This window comes from Gadus chalcogrammus, chromosome 9, assembly GCF_026213295.1.
Source record: "Gadus chalcogrammus isolate NIFS_2021 chromosome 9, NIFS_Gcha_1.0, whole genome shotgun sequence".
NCBI lineage: Eukaryota > Metazoa > Chordata > Actinopteri > Gadiformes > Gadidae > Gadus > Gadus chalcogrammus.
This window is the reverse complement of record NC_079420.1, coordinates 24,301,116-24,321,073: the sequence shown is the minus strand read 5'-3', so window position 1 is coordinate 24,321,073 and position 19,958 is coordinate 24,301,116. Positions and strand designations below refer to the sequence as shown.

At 43.9% G+C, this 19,958-nt stretch overlaps 1 protein-coding gene across 11 annotated transcripts in view; it reads right to left on the bottom strand.

Moving 5' to 3' along the window:
- LOC130388607 (pleckstrin homology domain-containing family A member 7-like) overlaps positions 1–19,958 on the bottom strand; it is a 153,130-nt gene that overhangs the window by 85,040 nt on the left and 48,132 nt on the right. Inside the window, exon 1 of one of the 11 annotated variants that reach the window (XM_056598009.1) lies at positions 11,285–13,173. The exons of the other annotated variants lie outside the window; for them this stretch is intronic. Coding sequence (XP_056453984.1) covers positions 11,285–11,310 — 26 coding nt within the window. The 5' untranslated portion in view covers positions 11,311–13,173. Of the gene's footprint in view, positions 1–11,284; positions 13,174–19,958 lie in introns of those variants that run through there. 11 annotated transcript variants of the gene reach the window in all.

Genomic DNA, 19,958 nt, shown 5'->3' with positions numbered 1-19,958 from the left:
TTTAGACTTAAAAAGTGCTTGAGAAACATTTTTCTCCAATATCATTAAAACCAATACTAATAATGCAAAAACCCTATTTGCAACTGTTGACAGACTGACCAACCCCCCAACACAAATTCCACCTGATCTCCATTCCTCGCAGAAATGCAATGAGTTTGCAGCTTTATATACTGATAAAATTGAAGGCATCAGACGCGCCATCAATATCTCCACTTCAAACAAAAATGTTGGACTACCACCCTGTTCAGGCAAAAGTAACATGGCAGGGATGGCCTGCTTTAATGTTATAGACTCTAAAACTCTTGTGGAAACTGTTACACAACTAAAGCCATCCACCTGTTGCCTTGATTCTTTACCTACCAACCTCTTTAAGAATTTTTTTGATTGCCTAGCAATAGCCATATTGCAGATAGTTAACAACTCTCTCCAGTCAGGCAACTTCCCAAAAGCCTTGAAAACTGCAGTTATTAAACCCCTTTTAAAAAAGCGGAGCCTAGATACCTCTATTATTAACAACTACAGACCAATATCAAATCTACCCTTCATAAGTAAAATCATTGAGAAAGTTGTCCTCCAGCAACTTGATCACTTCCTGGCATCAACTGGTTGTTATGACACCTTCAAATCAGGATTTCAACCCCTGCACAGCACTGAGACTGCCCTCATTAAAGTTGTAAACGACATCCGTCTTAACACAGACTCTGGCAAAACCTCAATACTAATGCTACTAGACATCAGTGCTGCATTCAACACTGTAGACCAGTGGTTTTCAAACTGTGGGGCGCGCCCCCCCTGGGGGGCGCCAGAGTTCTTCAGGGGGGGTGCGACGTGAGAAAATAATAAACCCGAAAAAAAAACTGAAAGTCGATGATTCAAATCATCAGTCGTACTTCAACTGTAGAAGTAACATAACTAAATCAATTTTCAACCGTTAATCTTCGTGCAAACCATTTAACAAATCTACACACTTTTATCTTCAATAATATCTAAACAGAATTTCGATATCATTTAAAATTTCTTCAGAATCAGTTTTAGTTTCATACCGCTTCGTTTTCAGCTGTTTTCATTGAAGACGTCAGCCCATTCTGATACACCTACTTCTAGACATCGTAACTCATTCATTTTTCAACCGTTTACCATCGTTCAAACCATTAAACAAATCTACACACTTGTATCTTCAATACTATCTAAACGGCATTTTGATAGCATTTATACTTTTTTCAGAATCACAGTTTTAGTTTCAAACATCGTTTTCAGTTGCTTATAATAATTTAGGTCACCATAGCAACGCCGGTAAACAAACCCCGGCGAATAGTCGAATCTCTGGACTGAAAAGGCAGAACTGATTCGACTCAGAAAGTTCAGAGTCGGGGACCCTGAATAAATTAACCTTAAAAAAGGTTAAGCTAAAACATGCTTAGATAAAGTTGTTAAATTTTGTTAGAAATGTGTTTAAAAACGCACAAAGATGTTGTTATGTTTCAGAAATATGTTTCAAAAATATGTTTCAAATGTTTCAAAAATATGTTACAAATGTTTTAAAATTATGATCAGAGATGTTTAAAATGTTTAAAATAATTAAGATGGCTTTCAAAACAGGTATTTAGAACATTTTTTTTTTGGGGGGGGGGGGCTCAGCTGAAATTTTTTCTCAGAGGGGGGGCTCACTCTCTCACACTTTGAAAACCCCTGCTGTAGACCATACAATACTTTTGGACAGGTTAGAAAACTGGGTGGGGCTTTCAGGCAGTCTTATATTGGTTCAGATCCTACCTACAAAATAGGAACTACTTTGTTTCCATTGGCGACTTTGTATCAGAATCAACCAACGTGATGTGTGGAGTCCCACAAGGTTCGATCTTAGGACCCTCTTTATTCAACATCTACATGCTCCCACTAGGGCAAATCATGCAAAATAACAATATTGACCATCATTGCTATGCTGATGACACGCAAATCTATGTATCGCTATTACCAAATGACTATCGGCCGATAGATCTGCTGTGCCAGTGCATTGAGCAAGTGAAAGACTGAATTTGCCGAAATTTCCTTCAGCTAAATGAGGATAAAACAGAGATAATTGTGTTTGGTGCTAAAACGGAAAGGCTTAAAGTAACCCAACACCTCCATATCTGTCCTTGAAAACCTCAATCAAAGCCAGAAATCTAGGGATTATCATGGATTCTGATTTACATTTCGACAGTCACATCAAATCAGTTACAAAATCTGCATATTATCACCTTAAAAATGTAGCAAGACTTAGAGGGCTCTTGTCCACCGAACACTTACAAAAACTTGTACATGCCTTTATCACTAGTAAGCTTGATTACTGCAATGGTCCCCTTACAGGTTTCCTAAAACAAACTCTAATGAAGCTTCAGCTTGTTCAGAATGCTGCTGCTAGAGTTTTAACAAAGACCAAACAATTTGAACATATTACACCAATTCTTAAATCGTTACATTGGCTTCCTGTAGGTCAGAGAATTGATTTTAAAATCATGTTGCTAACCTATAAATCCCTACATGGTTTAGGCCCAAAATATTTAACTGATATGCTTCCACTACATAAGCCTTCTAGAACACAAAGATCTTCTGAGACCAATCTGTTAATTATCCCCAGAGTAAACACGAAACATGGGAAAGCAGGATTTAGTTACTATGCAACAAATAGCTGGAATAAACTCCCTGAGGATTTAAGACTTGCCCCAACTCTGAGCACCTTTAAAACAAGATTGAAGAGTTTTATGTTTGCTTTAGCTTTCTGCTAAATATTAAATACTTTGCCTTTATTTTACTAAAATGCCTTTTTAACTTTCCCTTTATTTTCTATTTTTACCAGAAAGATACATGATCTGATACCAGAGAGAAAGGATAAGGGTTTGAGACCCAAGTTCTGTCTGGGTTAGAGTCCTAGAATCTGGGTTGGAGTCCCAGAGAAAGGACCAAGTTCCTTAGGTCGGGTTGGAGTCCCAGAGAAAGGACCAAGTTCCTTTAGGTCGGGTTGGAGTCCCAGAGAAAGAACCAAGTTCCTTTAGGTCGGGTTGGATTCCCAGAGAAAGGACCAAGTTCCTTTAGGTCGGGTTGGAGTCCCGACGTGGGTTCCTTTGGTTCGTGGTTAGAGTTCCAAGTTCTGTCTGGGTTAGAGTCCTAGAATCTGGATTGGAGTTTCAGAGGAAGGACCAAGTTCCTTTAGGTCGGGTTGGAGTCCCGACTTGGGTTCCAGAGAGACTGTTGATCTGATCTTAAATACATTGCACTTTAAATTTTACTTGCTAAAAAGCCTTTTTAACTTTCAATTTAATTTTCTATTTTTACCAGAAAGATATATGATCTGATACCAGAGAGAAATGATAAGGGTTACTAGAATCCGGGTTGGAGTCCCAGAGAAAGTACCAAGTTCCTTTAGGTCGGGTTGGAGTCCCGACGCGGATACCAGAGAGACTGTTCATCTCATCTTAAATACATTGCACTTTCTATTTTACTAATTTCTTTGCAAATGTTTTCTTTTACTTATCTATTATTTTATTTTATTGTATGACAATGTTTATATGTGAAGCACTTTGAGTCTGCCTTGTGTATAAAAAGTGCTATATAAATAAAGTTGCCTTGCCTTGCCTTGCCTAGGAAGGCGTCATTGAGTGTGAGAAAGGAGCAATATCAAACAAAAAAATGCATTTCCAGTAGAAAATGTGGTGAGTGCTGTAGTGCAAAGTGAGGTTGAAAATGTGTTTTAGTAAGGCTACATAGTTTAAGATGTTAAGAAAATTTGGATGACTTAAATGAAGTGTAGAGATTTGAACAGAGTACAGAAGTCTAGATGGAGTAAACAATGTATATAGGGACCATTTAAAAAAAATTAAATGGTTGTAAACTATAAGGTGAAGAGTTAAAGAAATAGCTAAAGTGATAAAGTTTGAATACATTTGCGATAAAGTATAGAATAGATGGGCTGTTCTGATAAAGTAAAAAATGGTGGAATCAAGGCAGTGTTACAGCCAAGTGTGTGTGTGTGTGTGTGTGTGTGTGTGTGTGTGTGTGTGTGTGTGTGTGTGTGTGTGTGTGTGTGTGTGTGTGTGTGTGTGTGTGTGTGTGTGTGTGTGTGTGTGTATGTGTGTTTGTTTGTCTAATTTAGGAAAAAAGCCGAAGAAAAACAATAGTTGAGCCATCTGCCCATTCGCTGACACTTCAAACGACTCCAGACTTCGCAACTTGATCAATTCTTAACCGTTAAACTTTGTTTAAATAATTAACTCACCTTATTAAGGGAGTGCTCAACTCAGAGATTCAGCCTATAATAATAATAATAATAAATGAAATTTATATAGCGCTTAATATGGTACTCTAAGACGCTTAATAGACGTAGTGGCGGTTACATAAACAGAAGCGAGTAGCGAGTAAGATGCTATTGGGCTGGAGGATACGGGTACCATGACAAAGAGTTGATGGTGCAAATGTTCCTTTAAAAGTTACAGTAGTCAGCAGTAACAATAAATTAGAAGTATATTTTTTAATACTCATGCTAAGAAAGATTTGATGTATGTTTTATGTTGTACACATGAGTGCACACCTACTTAGCATGAGGAGACCCTCGTGGGAATCAACCCAAACCCTGCCCGTCTCACACCAAACGTTTAGAGATAAAACTGCTTTCTGCTGGATGACCAGAGCCATCATTTATGAATGCAGCATTGAATGAAGTTCAGTTGTTGGAAACTTGACTCATCTGTATGTTTTTATGTAGATATCTGTCTCTAAATCAGAATATAGTGGGAGTGAATGGGATGAGGGTGAATGTGTGTGTGTGTGTGTGTGTGTGTGTGTGTGTGTGTGTGTGTGTGTGTGTGTGTGTGTGTGTGTGTGTGTGTGTGTGTGTGTGTGTGTGTGTGTGTGTGTGTGTGTGTGTGTGTGCACGGCGCTGTGTGCTCCACTGTCCTGTTTGGGACCTAGCCATGGGCTGTCACAGTGTGTGTGTGTCTGATGCAGCTGGCCAGGGAGCAGAACCTTAGACCTTGAGCTAACATTCCATCTACCAGTTTAGAATGGTATCAGTTTAGACTGGTACTGCTGGTTTACCAAGGGCTGTCAGGGAATATATATGAACGGTACACCAGATAATACTCCACATAAGACCCTGGCAGCTGCATGATATGCCCTATATGGCAACCAGGCGGTAATCAGGGGGTAACCAGGGGGTCAACTAGTGCTTAGCAGTTGTGTCCTCTTGGGGTTGGGGTTTTCTTGGAACAATAAACCCTAAAATTGAAATTGATTGATTGCGACCTAATTGACCAAATAACTTTTACGTTACAGAAACACACACATGCACACGCACGCATGTGCACGCTCCGTGTACAGGGACACAGCCACAGAAAATTAATGTTTAGTACAAGAGCTAAAATAAAACAACTAAGCGTACAAGACCTTAAAGAACATAAAAAAGAGAAATATGTACAGTGAACGACAGCTCCCCATCATGAATCAAATCTCTGTATAACTGGCGCGGAGGTTTGAGTGACAAATCAGCCCCAATTTTGCCCAATGCAAATTTTTCTGCGTAACAAGATTAAAAGTAGCCCAATGGCCCAATCTGGCAACACTGAGCATGGCGTGAAAAAGATAGTTTAAGCATTGTTCTTAGTATTTAGCTTCTACCTGGAGTAAACCGCATATGTAGCAAGACAAACGCCCTAAATATAACAATCATATTTCCAATAGATTAATCATTTTAGCGCCAGTGTAACAAGAAATAACTTATTGAAGTTGTTTAGGCTCCGCAAAGAAATGGTTTGCTTTTCTAATAGCCGACGTGGGCTAGAGCGTCATCTAGAATGTTCTCACGCCCAAGCTTCAACGTAAGTCAATGAGACCAACTGAAAATATACGACGGGGAAGAAATTGATCTTAAACTGCGATTCTGAAAAAAGTAACGATATTGAAATTCTGTTAAAATACACCAAGTAACAAAATCTGAGGTAGTTGAAGTGTTAAAAGTAGAATATCTTAAAAAGTGGAATTGAAGCGTGCGATTCCAAGCTAATCTGAACATTTTAAAATCGGAAAGGAGTCTCATAGGTGAAAAATTGTGGAAGGAAATGGGTCCCAACATTTATAGAGAATAAGAAAGAAAGAAAGAAAGAAAGAAAGAAAGAAAGAAACTTAAGAAGAACATGGGGGCATGGCAGGGTGGGGCGTGGGCGTGGGGAGTGGGGGCATGGCAGGGTGGGGCTGTATTATTATTAGGTGAGTGCTGCATGCAGCGCTCAACTATTATTCTTCTTAAGTTTTATTCCTTCTTTCTTTATTATTCTCTACAAACCATGGGACCTATCTCCTTCCTAAATTTTTCACCTAAAGACTCCATTCCAATTTTTAAATGTTCAGAATAGCTTGTTTCTTTTCAGATTTTTTAATATTTAGTACTTTTTAAGATATTATACTTTTTAAATACTATCGTTTTCACATGGGAGTCAATGGGAATCCTCTGGTACTTCAACTGTTTAAAACGTAACTAAATACATTTTCAACCATTTATCTCCGTTCAAAGCATTTGACAAATCGTAACACTTATCTTCAATAATATCAAAACAGAATTTCGATATCATTTAAACTTTCTTCAGAACCACAGTTTTAGTTTCATACCGGCTTAGTTTTCAGCTGTTTTCATTCAAGACGTCTGCCCATTCTGACACTCCTACTTCTTAAAGATGAACTGAACTGAAATAATGAACACCGATAACGTGTTAGTTATGACACTAAAATAATTATTAAAAAAATTAATATATAGCTTTTTTTAGCAACAAAAGAAAATGCGTCTTTTAGTATTACAGCGCCGATGACGTCACTGGCATGGTAGGACTAGGTCGGTGCTGCAGACACGCAAACGTCTTCTTTACTCCACGGCGGAAAATAGTGATTTCAATATGGCTGGTTACGCGTTTCAGCCTGTGAGGGACATGCCTGTAGTGTCCGACTGCCAATCGGTGAAGAGGGATCAATTTCAGGCTCCAGCTCCACTTTATTATCTGCCTAATAACATGGTTATTAAAGACATGGTTTCACAAAAAAAATCGGCTCCGGGTGGACGGGACCTGAAAGACATGTTAGATGCACTCTGGGAGATTCACCCGCGGATGGGCATAGATCCGAGGCGGATTCACGAGTGTCCCGTTTACTTTAGGTCGATGTTGGAGGTTTACTTTCTGGTGGATGTTGACGGATATTGCACAGATACATCTTACTATGAAACTACTTCTTCGAGTTTAACTCCCTCTGCATCAGCAATCGGCTAGTCAGCAAACATCAGGGTGAGTAGAAAGGGACATTTGTGGAACTTCTGTTTACAGACCCGCCGTGGTTTAATTAGCAGCTTGGAAACATAGATCTGTGATATCGTAGGAGTAATAGTTTATACACTTTATGGTCGGAGTGCTAGGTTGTGGAGATTGACATGAAAAGGGCCGGTTGACATCGGAGGGTTAGTCAGTTTTAAGTCTGCCAGCCATGTATTAAGGGCTGGTTTCCTATTCAAAGGTAGCCTGTGGAAATGTATGATTACCCCAGCTGCCTTGGCCCTGTATCATTCATTAATGCAGCCAGGGGCAATGCAATAAGATGATCCTCCTGTAGACCTGGTTGTTTGCTTTTCCGTAGCCATTTCAGTGAGCCTCAGAGTCTGACTCATTACCTGCTAAGGCTGCTAGAGCCACAGAGTAGGAGTAGGTTACCAATTTCCATGCCAGTGACGTAGCTGATTGTTGAAATCCAACATGGCGGCGCCCTGTAACACTTTCACCCCTTTCACCGTACAATTTAATCTCTTTTAGCAAGTTCAGCCCTTTTTAGTTATTGTACCAATGAGAAGGCAGACAATACATCTGTTATATCGACTAAACTTCAAATTTCAGTTCAGTTCATCTTTAAGACATCGTAACTCCATCATTTTTCAACCATTTACCTTCGTTCAAACGTAGTTTCATAGCGGCTTCGTTTCAGTTTTTCTCACTGATTTACGTTGACGCTGGAGCGTGAGAACATTCAGCGGTGTTGCCAGATTGGGCGGTTTTTCCCGCTCTATTGGGCTACTTTTAATCACGGACCGGCTCGCTATTCTCTTAATGCCCTGTTTACACCTACCCGATAGTGGGCCCCGATGGTGCCCGATGGCTAAATCAGCAGCTATCGTTATAACATCGGCAAATAGCGTGGTTGCATCGGGAATCACCGTTACTCTTCCCGGGAACATGGTTACACAACGGGAAGAAACGGGAAAAAATGCTCAATGATCGGGCAACATCGGGCAACATCGGCAAAGAACGAACATGTTTGTTAATTTTGGGTCTATCTGGGTAGAATCGGTTACCAGGTGTTGCTATGGGCTAATCGGCTATAATCGGGAATAGAACGGGAGTATAACGTAAGACACATGCCCCTTTCACACCGCCGCAAAATCGGGGCCGGTTCCGGGCCAGTTCGGAGCTAGGGCCAGGGCTTTGGTTTCACACCGCCAAAGAACCGGCTCCGGCCCCTAAAAACCGGTTCAACTCTGGCCCCACTTTAGAGCTGGGCTAGAACTAGAACCGCTTTTACGCCGGGGGCAGGGGGCGGAGTTATCCGTACCTTCATAAACAGGAAGACCAACGAAGACCGGCATTTTTAAAACACCGAAGTAAACAATGGACGTGAATCCGTGTATGGTTCTTTTTTGTTTTTTCTGATTTTGTTTTAAATCGGAATATTCAAAGAACGAACCATACACGGATTGAATCGAAGACGAAATTGTTGTTGTTGTGTTTGAAACTGGCGCGAGGGTTCTTCTGCGCGCCTAACCTGACGCTTGATCATTGTGTGGTGGTTCAACGCGTCAACGCGCCAACGCAGCTAGATGAGTCCGTGTCCATGCAAGTGAACGGAGCGTTCCCTCTTCGTCATAACTATCAAACCAAACATCCTTCACATTCACCGAGCGAACATTATGAAAGTAAAATGCACATTTCTCGCTAAAAATGTTTCCATAAACGCATTTAATGGCGTAACTATGTTACTATTTCCACCCAGAATAAAGAAAGATGTCGGCCGTATGCTTCTGTCCAAGCTCACTAGCGGAGACGTTTGTAGTGACGTCATGACGTTGCTCACGCCGGCTCTATGGCTGGCTCTGGCCGGTGTGAAACCAACCGGTTCTTAACTGGGGTAAGGCTGGAACCAGTTTGGAACTGGCCCTAGCACCAGCCCGGAACTGGCTCTCGGTTCTTTTTGGTGTGAAAGCGGCAACAGTGGCGTCTTTGCATTAGGGGCCAGTGGGGCACGGCCCCACCAGAGAACGCTGCCGTGCAGGGCACGATTATACTTTTCTTTTTTTTTTCAAAAATGTCATTGAGCATAAGTTAATAATACATTAATTGTTAATAATTAATTACATGTCCGCAGTTTTAATTTGATGAACGCAATTGTTGTAGTGTAGTAGTTGTGTGTGAAATAGTTCGTTGCTCCGTCTCGTCTGTTCCGCTCGGTGGGGCCCAGCCGAGATGGCCCTGTCTGCTGCAGTGTAGAAAACTGGTGCTGTTGCACGAGCAAGCGCGTGCGCAGCGCCTGCTTCTGTTTCGGCGGTGGGGCCAGAAGTTTAGTGCCCCAAAGCTCTTCTCATTGGCTGATTTGTAGAAAGGGCGGGGTTTACGGCGGGAGCCGATCAGATCTTGCTAGCTAGCTAACGTAGTTACTGTTACAGTTACAGTAAATAACAACAAATGGACGTTTCATTCCTTAAATGATGAATCGTGTTGAGTATCTGTTTCATGTGAGATTTAGCACTTGAACAGAAGTTGGAGATAAAACGTTTGGGACCACATCGCCCGACGGATTTAATCATTATTCAAGAGGGAAAGGACAAGAATAGATCGTTCAACCAGGAGTGGTTCAAGCGGAAAAAAATGCTTGTGTTTCACCTCAGCCACACAAAGGAGACCAGACAGCACTGTCCTTAAAGCACAGGTAATTACCATCTTAGCCCAAACTTACATACATTTTCACCCAGGATTATCCAGGTCTGAATATGCAACCACTCTATCAGGCTAGATTCATTGTTAATTGTACAGTATGGTGGCCTGCAAACTTAATACAACTTAAACAATACTTCTTCTTTTTTTGGTATATTGTGAGTGGTGGCTTTGTATATTGATTGCTGTGTAAAGGGTGTGCGCCGTTGTGTTTTTATTGTTGCCACGTTGTTGTTTTCTTGAGTTTTGATATTGTGAGATCTTGAACGCTGCCATTTGGTGGTGCTATTGCTATAATAGCCTAATATATGTCAGTCAGATTGCGTTTGAGTGATGGCATTATTCAGCTGCAATTTTGGTCCCCTCTGTCACTTGCTACTGTTTTTGTTGTGATGGTAGTAATATGTGGTATTTCTGGATTGCGTTATAATATTTTCCTGCATGGGCCCCAGCTGAGTTTCCAAACCAAAATCGCCACTGGTAAGACATTGCAAATCGTTCGGGAATTTTCCTGGGCACATCGGCTATATTCGCTAATCTTCCTCGCTTTATCGTGTTTTATCGTCTTTATATCGGCAACCTCAACACACGAAAGACCCTCGAGAACCCTAGACAAATAACGATTGTGAGTGACCAGATTGTGTTAAGGAAGACCCTCAATCCGCCACTTGGGTATAAATAGGGGGTGATGGATGGATGTCCTACTTTTATAATTACAGGGTACTTCACCCATTTAGAACCGGCGTTCTATTATTATAAAATCGCTATTGTAATATAAATAAATATATAAATAAATATCAGTCTAAACCAGTCTCCCCTTTGCCTTCTCCCGAAATGACGGCAGCCGTCACTTTATTTGTTTCTAACCATTTACATTTTCTTAAATGGTTTGCATGCTTACATTGTTTACTCCATTTAGACTTTTTATCCCTTCACTTGATTTAAGCCATTAACGTTTCTTTATGCCTTAATCTATTTGGATACCTCACTTTGTACTACAGCACTCACCGCATTTTCTGAAGGAAATGCATTTTCTAGTTATACGTGTTCCTCTGTGACAGCCCATGGCTAGGTCCCAAACAGGACAGTGGAGCACACAGCGCCGTGCACACACACACACACACACACACACACACACACACACACACACACACACACACACACACACACACACACACACACACACACACACACACACACACACACACACACACACACACACACACACACACACTACCCACAGGTGCAGTCATAGCAAAGCAAACATAAATCAGGCGTGACCTGAAACTCACATACGCAGTCCACTTGCTCCCATCATAAGAACTGGGGGGTTTCATGACCTCTGTCCACCAGCCTGGTGTTTCTCCTCTTGTTAGCCCTTGAACCCAGAATGCAAAAAGGGAAAACTTTCCCTCTCTAGAGCTATATTGAGCGTCAGGGCCTCTCGCCTCCAGCGCCACATCCGATTGGCCAAATTATTATCTTAAGAGGTCTCCAAGGGGCTTCAGATCAAAGCATCTTAACTGGAGCGGCGGCCTCTATATTGAGGTCTACTTGTGTGGCGAGGTATAGTATAAAACATTTCTGCATTGAAATATCTAAACAGGACTACAGTATCCAAATTGTTAACAACAAGGTTCAAACCCAGAGAAGTTGTTTCATTCACTGTCCGTTACATTTGGTGACAATGGCCTAATTTGCCTGTTACCACAGAAACCCGTTTTCATCAGAGACCCTATTTATTGCTATGCTAATTCAACATCAATCTAGCTTACTATAATGTGCTACTTTGACAAGAGGCTCATGCCAGCCACTTGGCTAATAATGTGTCACTTCCCAAACAGGGTTAACGGGTAATTTTTGTTTTTATTCTTCTATCCGTGCAAGAAAACAACACCATTCGTGTTCGATACAGTTTCCTATACATTGAACAATTGTAAAAGATTTGATGAATCTTCTATTTTTCATGTAGAGCTCACTAGTGTGCTGACAACAGGCCATCTGTGACTAGCCCCCTTTGAATGAAAAACATGCCAGACAGCAGGTACATCAAAGCCCCATGTCCTGAAAGACCTACAAGGTGAACTGCCACTGATCCAAACCGACTGTAGAGTAGTCAGTGAAGACCAGAATGTACTCCTCTCCATGGCTGATCTTGGTAGGATTAGATTAGATTAGATTAGAAAAGCTTTATTTATCCCAAAATGGGCAATTTTGTTCACAGTTTCCAGTCTCACATATTCAATTACATAATAAATACAATAACTAGCAATAGGAGGTAGACTAAAACATATATCAAAGACAGTCCAACCCACATATGGGTACAACAAAGTTCACCACCACAAACTCCTAGGGGTGGGAGGCCAACAAAGGCTGCATGCAACATCCTGGCTTCTATTGGTAAACCCCCCGTTTTAGACAGTCTCCACCCCCTGTGATTGTTAGTCTCAACCCCATGTTGGAAAGTCACAACCCTCTATGTGGAACAGTCGCAACCCGCATGTGGGACAGTTTCAACCACTGTGTTAGTCAGTCTCAACCCCCATGTTAGTCAGTCTCAACCCCCATGTTTGACAGTCTAAACCGCCGGTGTTGGACAGTCTCAGCCCCCAGCCTTTTGAAGTTGTTGACATTCAAGCACTGAGTATCGCGCCACCTTTGGGCTATTCTGGGCCATCCTTTGAGTCCCTAACTCATTTGTACGGTTCTACAAGCCATCCTGCTAATAGTACCCAATTATTACGACCCCTAATAATAGTAATAAACAAAAATGGAACCCAACTGTACTTTTACTTTGTGAACCGAGGATGTATTTGTGATAATGCCACATTGTTGAGGGGTCTGGTATTTGCTCCTCTGCAGTGACGCCAGCTGAGAACTCGGGGCCAGAACGCTTGCATGGGGCCCGTTGGTCTTCATCTCACATGACACATGGCAACATAGAGGGTATGGAAACAGACGCATGTGAGGCCGACAGCTTCAAACCCGGCAGCCGAGTGTTTTACTCCTCAAAGGTCACGTCTATTTAAAGGACTTCTGCAGATGAAATATGTTTGAAGTGGGTGTGTATGGGAACGGGATCTGAGAGGGATCCATATGTAAAAGAGATGAAAGACATTGACAAGTGTGTGTGTGTGTGTGTGTGTGTGTGTGTGTGTGTGTGTGTGTGTGTGTGTGTGTGTGTGTGTGTGTGTGTGTGTGTGTGTGTGTGTGTGTGTGTGTGTGTGTGTCTGTTTCTGTCTAAGAGAGACAGAATTACTTTGTGGTGAAAGGGAAGTAAATTAATTTCAACTCAGCACTGAATTACACAGAGACCACCGTCCAAACACAGAGACAAACACACACACACCCTTTTCAAAACACACACCACGGTTGGACTACTGAACATGCTCATGTGTCACCATATGCACAACAGCTCTAGAGCTGAACCAGACCAACTACAGTACACACACACACATGCAGGTCTGCACGCACACAAGACAAACACTCCCACGCCCTCCCTCCGGCGTCTCGCCCTCCCAAGTGTGCGTCTGCATTTTGTGCATGAATTACAAACGGACAGACTGAAAGCCCACGAACCAGAACCCAGGAAGGCAGCAGCTACCAGGACGACAGGCTCCTGTTCTTTAGCTCTGTAGCAGAGCACCTCTATTGACTCCACACCATTGAGTATTTACATCACACTCCCATCTTCTACATTATACTCAACTTAGGAATCAAGATTAACAGAAAAAGGGCCATCAGACTCCCTCACTATTGTCTGGAAGTACAGCAAGGCTACGCAGCCCCAAGATTAGAGATCACCACTAGATGCACGACACTGACCCTGATGCCATTAGTGATGATACCTTGTTATCATCGTTAACAACGTTAACAGGGTTTACCTTGTTAACAATGTCAACGACGTTAACAAGGTTAACGATGTTAACATGGTTAACAAGGTTAATCGTTAACGCACACACACACAACCAACAGGACAAAAAACAACCGATCCATCTTTCCATCCAATCAGGAACCCCGGGAGGCGGAGCCAAATTCCCCTTTGGATCTGTGATAAGCCGTTTCCACGGGAACTCCGGATCATCTCTTGGGTTGACTTTTCCCCCAGCTAGCTGGAGATGAGCCCATCAGACGGGTTCACACATCCTGGAGATACTTCAGGTGAGGGGTGGCGTCGAGGGTATCACTGTCCTCCATATCTGTAAGACTAGTCTGTCAGTCTGTCCATCTGTCTGTAAGACTAGTCTTCCGGTGGACTGTGTCCGCCTGCGTACCAGACCAGTTAGAATGGAGATCCTCCCGGCTCTGACCAATCAGGGCATTGTGTGCATGCGCTTGTGCATGCGCTTGTGCGCATGTGCGTCTGCAATGTGAAGATGTGTTTCTGAGACATCAGTGGCTGAGAGTAGTGCTACAGTATCCTGGGACCAAGCGTCTCTGGGGTGGAGGACGACTCTACTGATGATTCTAACCAAGCAGGTTGAAGTGGGATGGTTCCACCGCGGTCCAGAATCACTCCGTCCCAACACCGGGCCGCTCTGCCAGTGGCTGACTCCCATTACAGCTGGAGCACTAGACAGCCTGGCTGATTGCCTATTAAAAGATCTTATTTTAGATAATGAAGTACTTTAATTAGCAGGAACCGTGAAGGGCTGTGAAACGGAGGTATTGCAATATGGAGGAGCACAGGAAACAATGAGCGGGGAGAAGCATGGTTGAGATCGGACTGTAATCACTCACCACCGTCTCCCCTCAGAGAGGAGAGCAGCCGCTGACCAGAACGCCCCCAGAGAGAGGGACCCTGATCTGAATATTTCTGTACCAGTTTACGCTATCTGTCATTGAAATAGAATATATTGGGTAAAAACAGTGTAAAACTTATTTCACTAAGAAATAAAAATCTCAATTCTAAAGAGCCCACAGGCTCCAACTGTTGTAGTTTATGGATCGTCATATCTAATTAAATGTATCGGTATGTAGTGAAATCATCAAGTTTTCATGAAAATAGGGGCTAGAGTTAGCTACTCTCTTGCATTAAGATAAGATAAATTCACGAATCTTCAAGGAAACATCCCATGAGAATGCACCATTCATAGGCATTAGAGGGCGGACTATCTCTTACACTCTAGTAGACGTTTCTACAGAATCCCTTAAGGTTAGAAAATAACAATTTTTATGGTCATTAGGCCTTTGGTTTGCGAATGATATCAACAAAACCCCCAAACTGTAGTCCTTATATATTGAATCCCATTCAAGCCTAATTCCATCTCAGCGGACTAAACCTCCTGCTCCACCACCAACATCTGGGCCCGTGTTGGTGTTCATAAAGTACGACAGTCTCTTCACGCTTCCTCAAGCAGGATGAGGTTATTAACAAACAGTGTCTCCATCAGGACCCCCATCAGGACCCCCATCAGGACCCCCCCCCATCAGGACCCCCATCAGGACCCCTCCATAAGGACCCCCCCCCATCAGGACCCCTCCATCAGGACCCCCCCCATCAGGACCCCCATCAGGACCCCCCCCCCCATCAGGACCCCCCCCATCAGGACCCCCATCAAGACCACCATAAGGACCCCCCCCACCAGGACCCCCATCAGGACCCCTCCATCAGGACCCCCCCATCAGGACCCCCGTCAGGACCCCCCCATCAGGACCCCTCCATAAGGACCCCCCCCATCAGGACCCCCCCCATCAGGATCCCTCCCATCAGGACCCACATCAGGACCCCTCCATCAGGACCCCCATCAGGACCCCCCCCCCATCAGGACTCCCCCATCAGGACCCCCATCAAGACCTCCATAAGGACCCCCCCCATCAGGACCCCCATCAGGACCCCTCCATCAGGACCCCCCCCATCAGGACCCCCGTCAGGACCCCCCCATCAGGACCCCCCCCCATCAGCACCAGCCGGGTGCCCTCTTCCTCTCCTCGTGTCTGGTCGGTATCACTGAACCACTAAACAACGTCGACTCTGTCCCAGGATTATTTATAGAGATAATTGTGACACCTATGTAGCGCACTAAGAGCTTTCTAGAAGGCGTAGTGCGGCAACAAGTGACACGGGTTCATGATAAATGGGTGCCAGCACCAGCTACAAATAGACACGTGCTGTTTGAGTGTGTGAGTGTGTGCATGTGTGCGTGCGAGCGTGTGTGTGTGTGTGTGTGTGTGTGTGTGTGTGTGTGTGTGTGTGTGTGTTTGTTGGTGTGTGTGTGTGTGTGTGTGTGTGTGTGTGTGTGTGTGTGTGTGTGTGTGTGTGTGTGTGTAGGTGTGGTCTGTGTGTGTGTGTGTACCGCTGCTGGTCGCCCACCTCTCAGAGATAAGTCCACCACCAGATGATCTGCTATGTGGACTTTTGATGGGATTTATAGATTTTCCTGGACATAAATAAGCATATTGGAAGATTATTCATGCATGGATAAAAGTATTAGAGAACAAATTGGGGATGTTATTTCAACCACCAAATTGTTTGATTATGTTTTTGACTTTGTCTTTACCGTGTAATACACACATATGTTTGTAGGGATGTTGTATTTGACTGATACTATAGTTGAGACTGTCTAATGCACACATATGTATGTATGTATGTTGTATTTGACTGATACTTTAGTTGGTACTCAATAATGCACACATGTGTGTTGTTTTGGTTGCAGCTGTTCGTGTCCATAATACAAATGAGTTGGCTTTTCTCTTAACCCATTGATGAAAATGCATTGCTCATCACACATATTAAGCAGAGATAGCCTCTTACAATGACTAATATCCATGTTGGATTGAATGTGGGGTACAGCATTAATAAAGTGGTATCTTATCTTAAAGCATGGGTGGGGGGGTAGAGGGACTAGAGGACGGATGTATCAAATGACCTGACCCAAACTAGCTCTCTAGGTCTCACTCCGCCCAGCAACAACAGGATCTTCTACTTGATACTAATTCCGCTTCCTTGATCCTTTCTCTTCCCACTACCATCTGATAGTTTGTCCCAATCGCCAGCCCCCTACCCTGAGCCCACGGGGGCGGGGGGCAGAGGGAGGCCGCAGACACAGACACCATCCCCGGATCAGCTAATGAAGAAGATACTTTTGCTAGCAGCTACTGACAATGTTGCTCTTTTTTAATCTCCTTTGATAGCTTTGGGATACTTTGTTGTCACGGCAACCATGACACTGGTTTGCAATATGCCACAACGGGTCCGCTAGGATGCGTGTTGTTTCCTAGAGTCCCCCTGCACCGGAGGAGGGGATATCGTCACTGGCACCGCACACTAAGGACCATCCGTCAAAAGATGACAACAGGAACGAGAAAGGAAATAAGAAACCAAGAAAGAACAAAAGAGAACAAACAAACAAGGCTTCTTTCCAGTCACTCAATTGCTGAATGAACGGGCGTGAAACTTTAATATAAACTTTAATAAACACATTCCCACAAACACTAGCTCTTACTCATGCAGATAATAACAGATTCGGTCTGTGTGGATGACGCCAGTGGCATTGTTGTTGCTGGTTGGCTCCAGTTTCCTCCTACAACGTCTTAACCTCACATGTATATCTGAGGTTAAGACGTGCCTGTGCACTTGACCTAGGAGCCTGCAGTTGACCTGAGCCTGAGCCTGCAGTAGACCCTGAGCCTGCAGTAGACCTGAGCCTGCAGTAGACATGAGCCTGCAGTAGTCCCTGAGCCTGCAGTAGACCTGGAGCCTGAGCCTGCAGTAGTTCCTGAGCCTGCTGGAGCCTGCAGTAGACCTGAGCCTGCTGTAGACCTGAGCCTGCTGTAGACCTGAGCCTGCTGGAGCCTGCAGTAGTCTCTGAGCCTGCTGTAGTCTCTGAGCCTGCAGTAGTCCCTGAGCCTGCTGGAGCCTGCTGGAGCCTGCTGTAGTCTCTGAGCCTGCAGTAGACCTGAGCCTGCAGTAGACCTGGAGCTGGTCCCCACACCCTGTCTGTAAAATGCATCACATTCTGTTGAATACTTCTTGTACTTGTGCAATCACGAATAAAGAATCTTCCTCTTCTTCTTAAATGCCACACAGCAATTCAAACTAACATTCTGTCCCCAACCCCACCGGCCCTTGTGACATTCATCACAGCCATCACAACCCCTGAATCACGCTTCAATTCAGGAAGCACGTTCCTCGGAGCAAACATGACCAAAAGTGGTATTAGCAGATGACTGTGAATGAGCCCATTAAACCAGTCACACAGTCACCATCACCAGTGGGTAATACTGAGGTGATGAAAGGTGCACAGTCTTTATCAACAATGAGGGTACATCTGGAATTGAAATGACAAATTGATTACCCTTTGAGTGACTGATGTGTTTTCTTGGTGGAAGAACAAATGTCACGTTCAAATGATGAAGAGCAGGGTGCCAAACAACAAGACTGAACTGATGAAGAGCAGGGAGCCCAACAACAAGACTGAAATTATGAAGAGCAAGGGAGCCAAACAACATCCAAGTGACTGAACTGGTAATCCCCAGTTGAGGGGGTCTGAAGGCCCGCTGTCTCCTTTGTATTATAAAAGGATCTGTGTCGTGGCGATGGGGTTGGACTCGGAGCCTAAAGGTACTAGGTCCGATCCCCACACAGTGTACTAGTAGACATCCCTGAGCAAGATGCCTAACCAACCTGCTCCATAATGACACTGAATCTGAAATCACCAAGTTGCTTTGGATAAAAGTGTTTAACAGTAATCAGAATAGAGTAACACTTTGAAGCACATTGAGGTTATTAGCATTAACAGCTTAATTTGAGGCACCTCAGCGGAGGTAACATAACCAGTCTGTTCTCTTCTGTCTAGTCCTACGCTACTCTCTAGCGCCCATACTGAACAGAGGGTTTCTCTTCCCCACTCGAAGGGCTGCCAGAACCAGCCATCTCAAACATGCAGTGAACACTGCTGAGTTGTGTTGACGGCCAAGTCAGATGCTTTCCCACGTGGATATTTTCTAGTTCCTTCACAATGCAATGCGAGTCCTTACTCTATGGACTGTGCCCAGCAAACACCAGACCCACCAAAAGAAGGTGTTAGGTAATTATACAGCATTCTTTATGAAATCTCTTCTCCCTGGATAAGACTGCGACTAAAGCTTTAGTGTAGGAAAACGCCATCCATAATATAATCCATGTATCATAGCATATAAACCAAGCATCCTGGGACAGAAAGGACTGTGAGGCGTTTTGCTTGATGCAATGCTTAAACTGTTTCCGTTACGAGTAGGCATAGTGATTTGAAGCTTGCTCAGCGTGTGGTGGCTATAATGTTTACACCACAACCAGCAAGAGTCCAGCTCCGGGCCTGGTCCCTGGTCCCAGCTCCGGGCCTGGTCCCTGGTCCCAGCTCCGGGCCTGGTCCCTGGTCCCAGCTCCGGGCCTGGTCCCTGGTCCCAGCTCCGGGCCTGGTCCCTGGTCCCAGCTCCGGGCCGGGTCACAGTTCACAGGAACACATCTCCCCACTTGGCTCATGAATAAGGAACATTACTCAGACAACGATGGCATTGTGAGCGGAGAGCAGTTTGTCACAAGCTCCCCACCACAGGATTCAAAGAGAGAGTCTCAGCAAGGCCATTCTATTGTTGTGCTAATTAAAGACCAATAATGTCTTTGTATGTATTATCTTGCAGAGCTAAGCACATGTATCTCTTATTATCAGATTGGGAATGGGCAGCAGAACCTACGCTGTTCTTTGTTCAGTGCTATTGAGTGTTCATTCATTCATTTTATCCAGTAATGACAGTGGGTTCAGGCTAATGTCATGAAGGAGTCACCATGTCATATTGCTGCAGAACGCTGCAGGTGGAATTTGGAACATGAAGGTCAAACAGTGTACCCTCGTACTGGTAATCCAACACCCTAGAGACGACCCCTCTGATGTGATGAGGTTTAACCTGACAGAGACAGAGGGGGGGGGGGGGGGGCTGAGAGTGTAACCTGACAGAGACAGAGGGGGGGGGGGGGCTGAGAGTGTA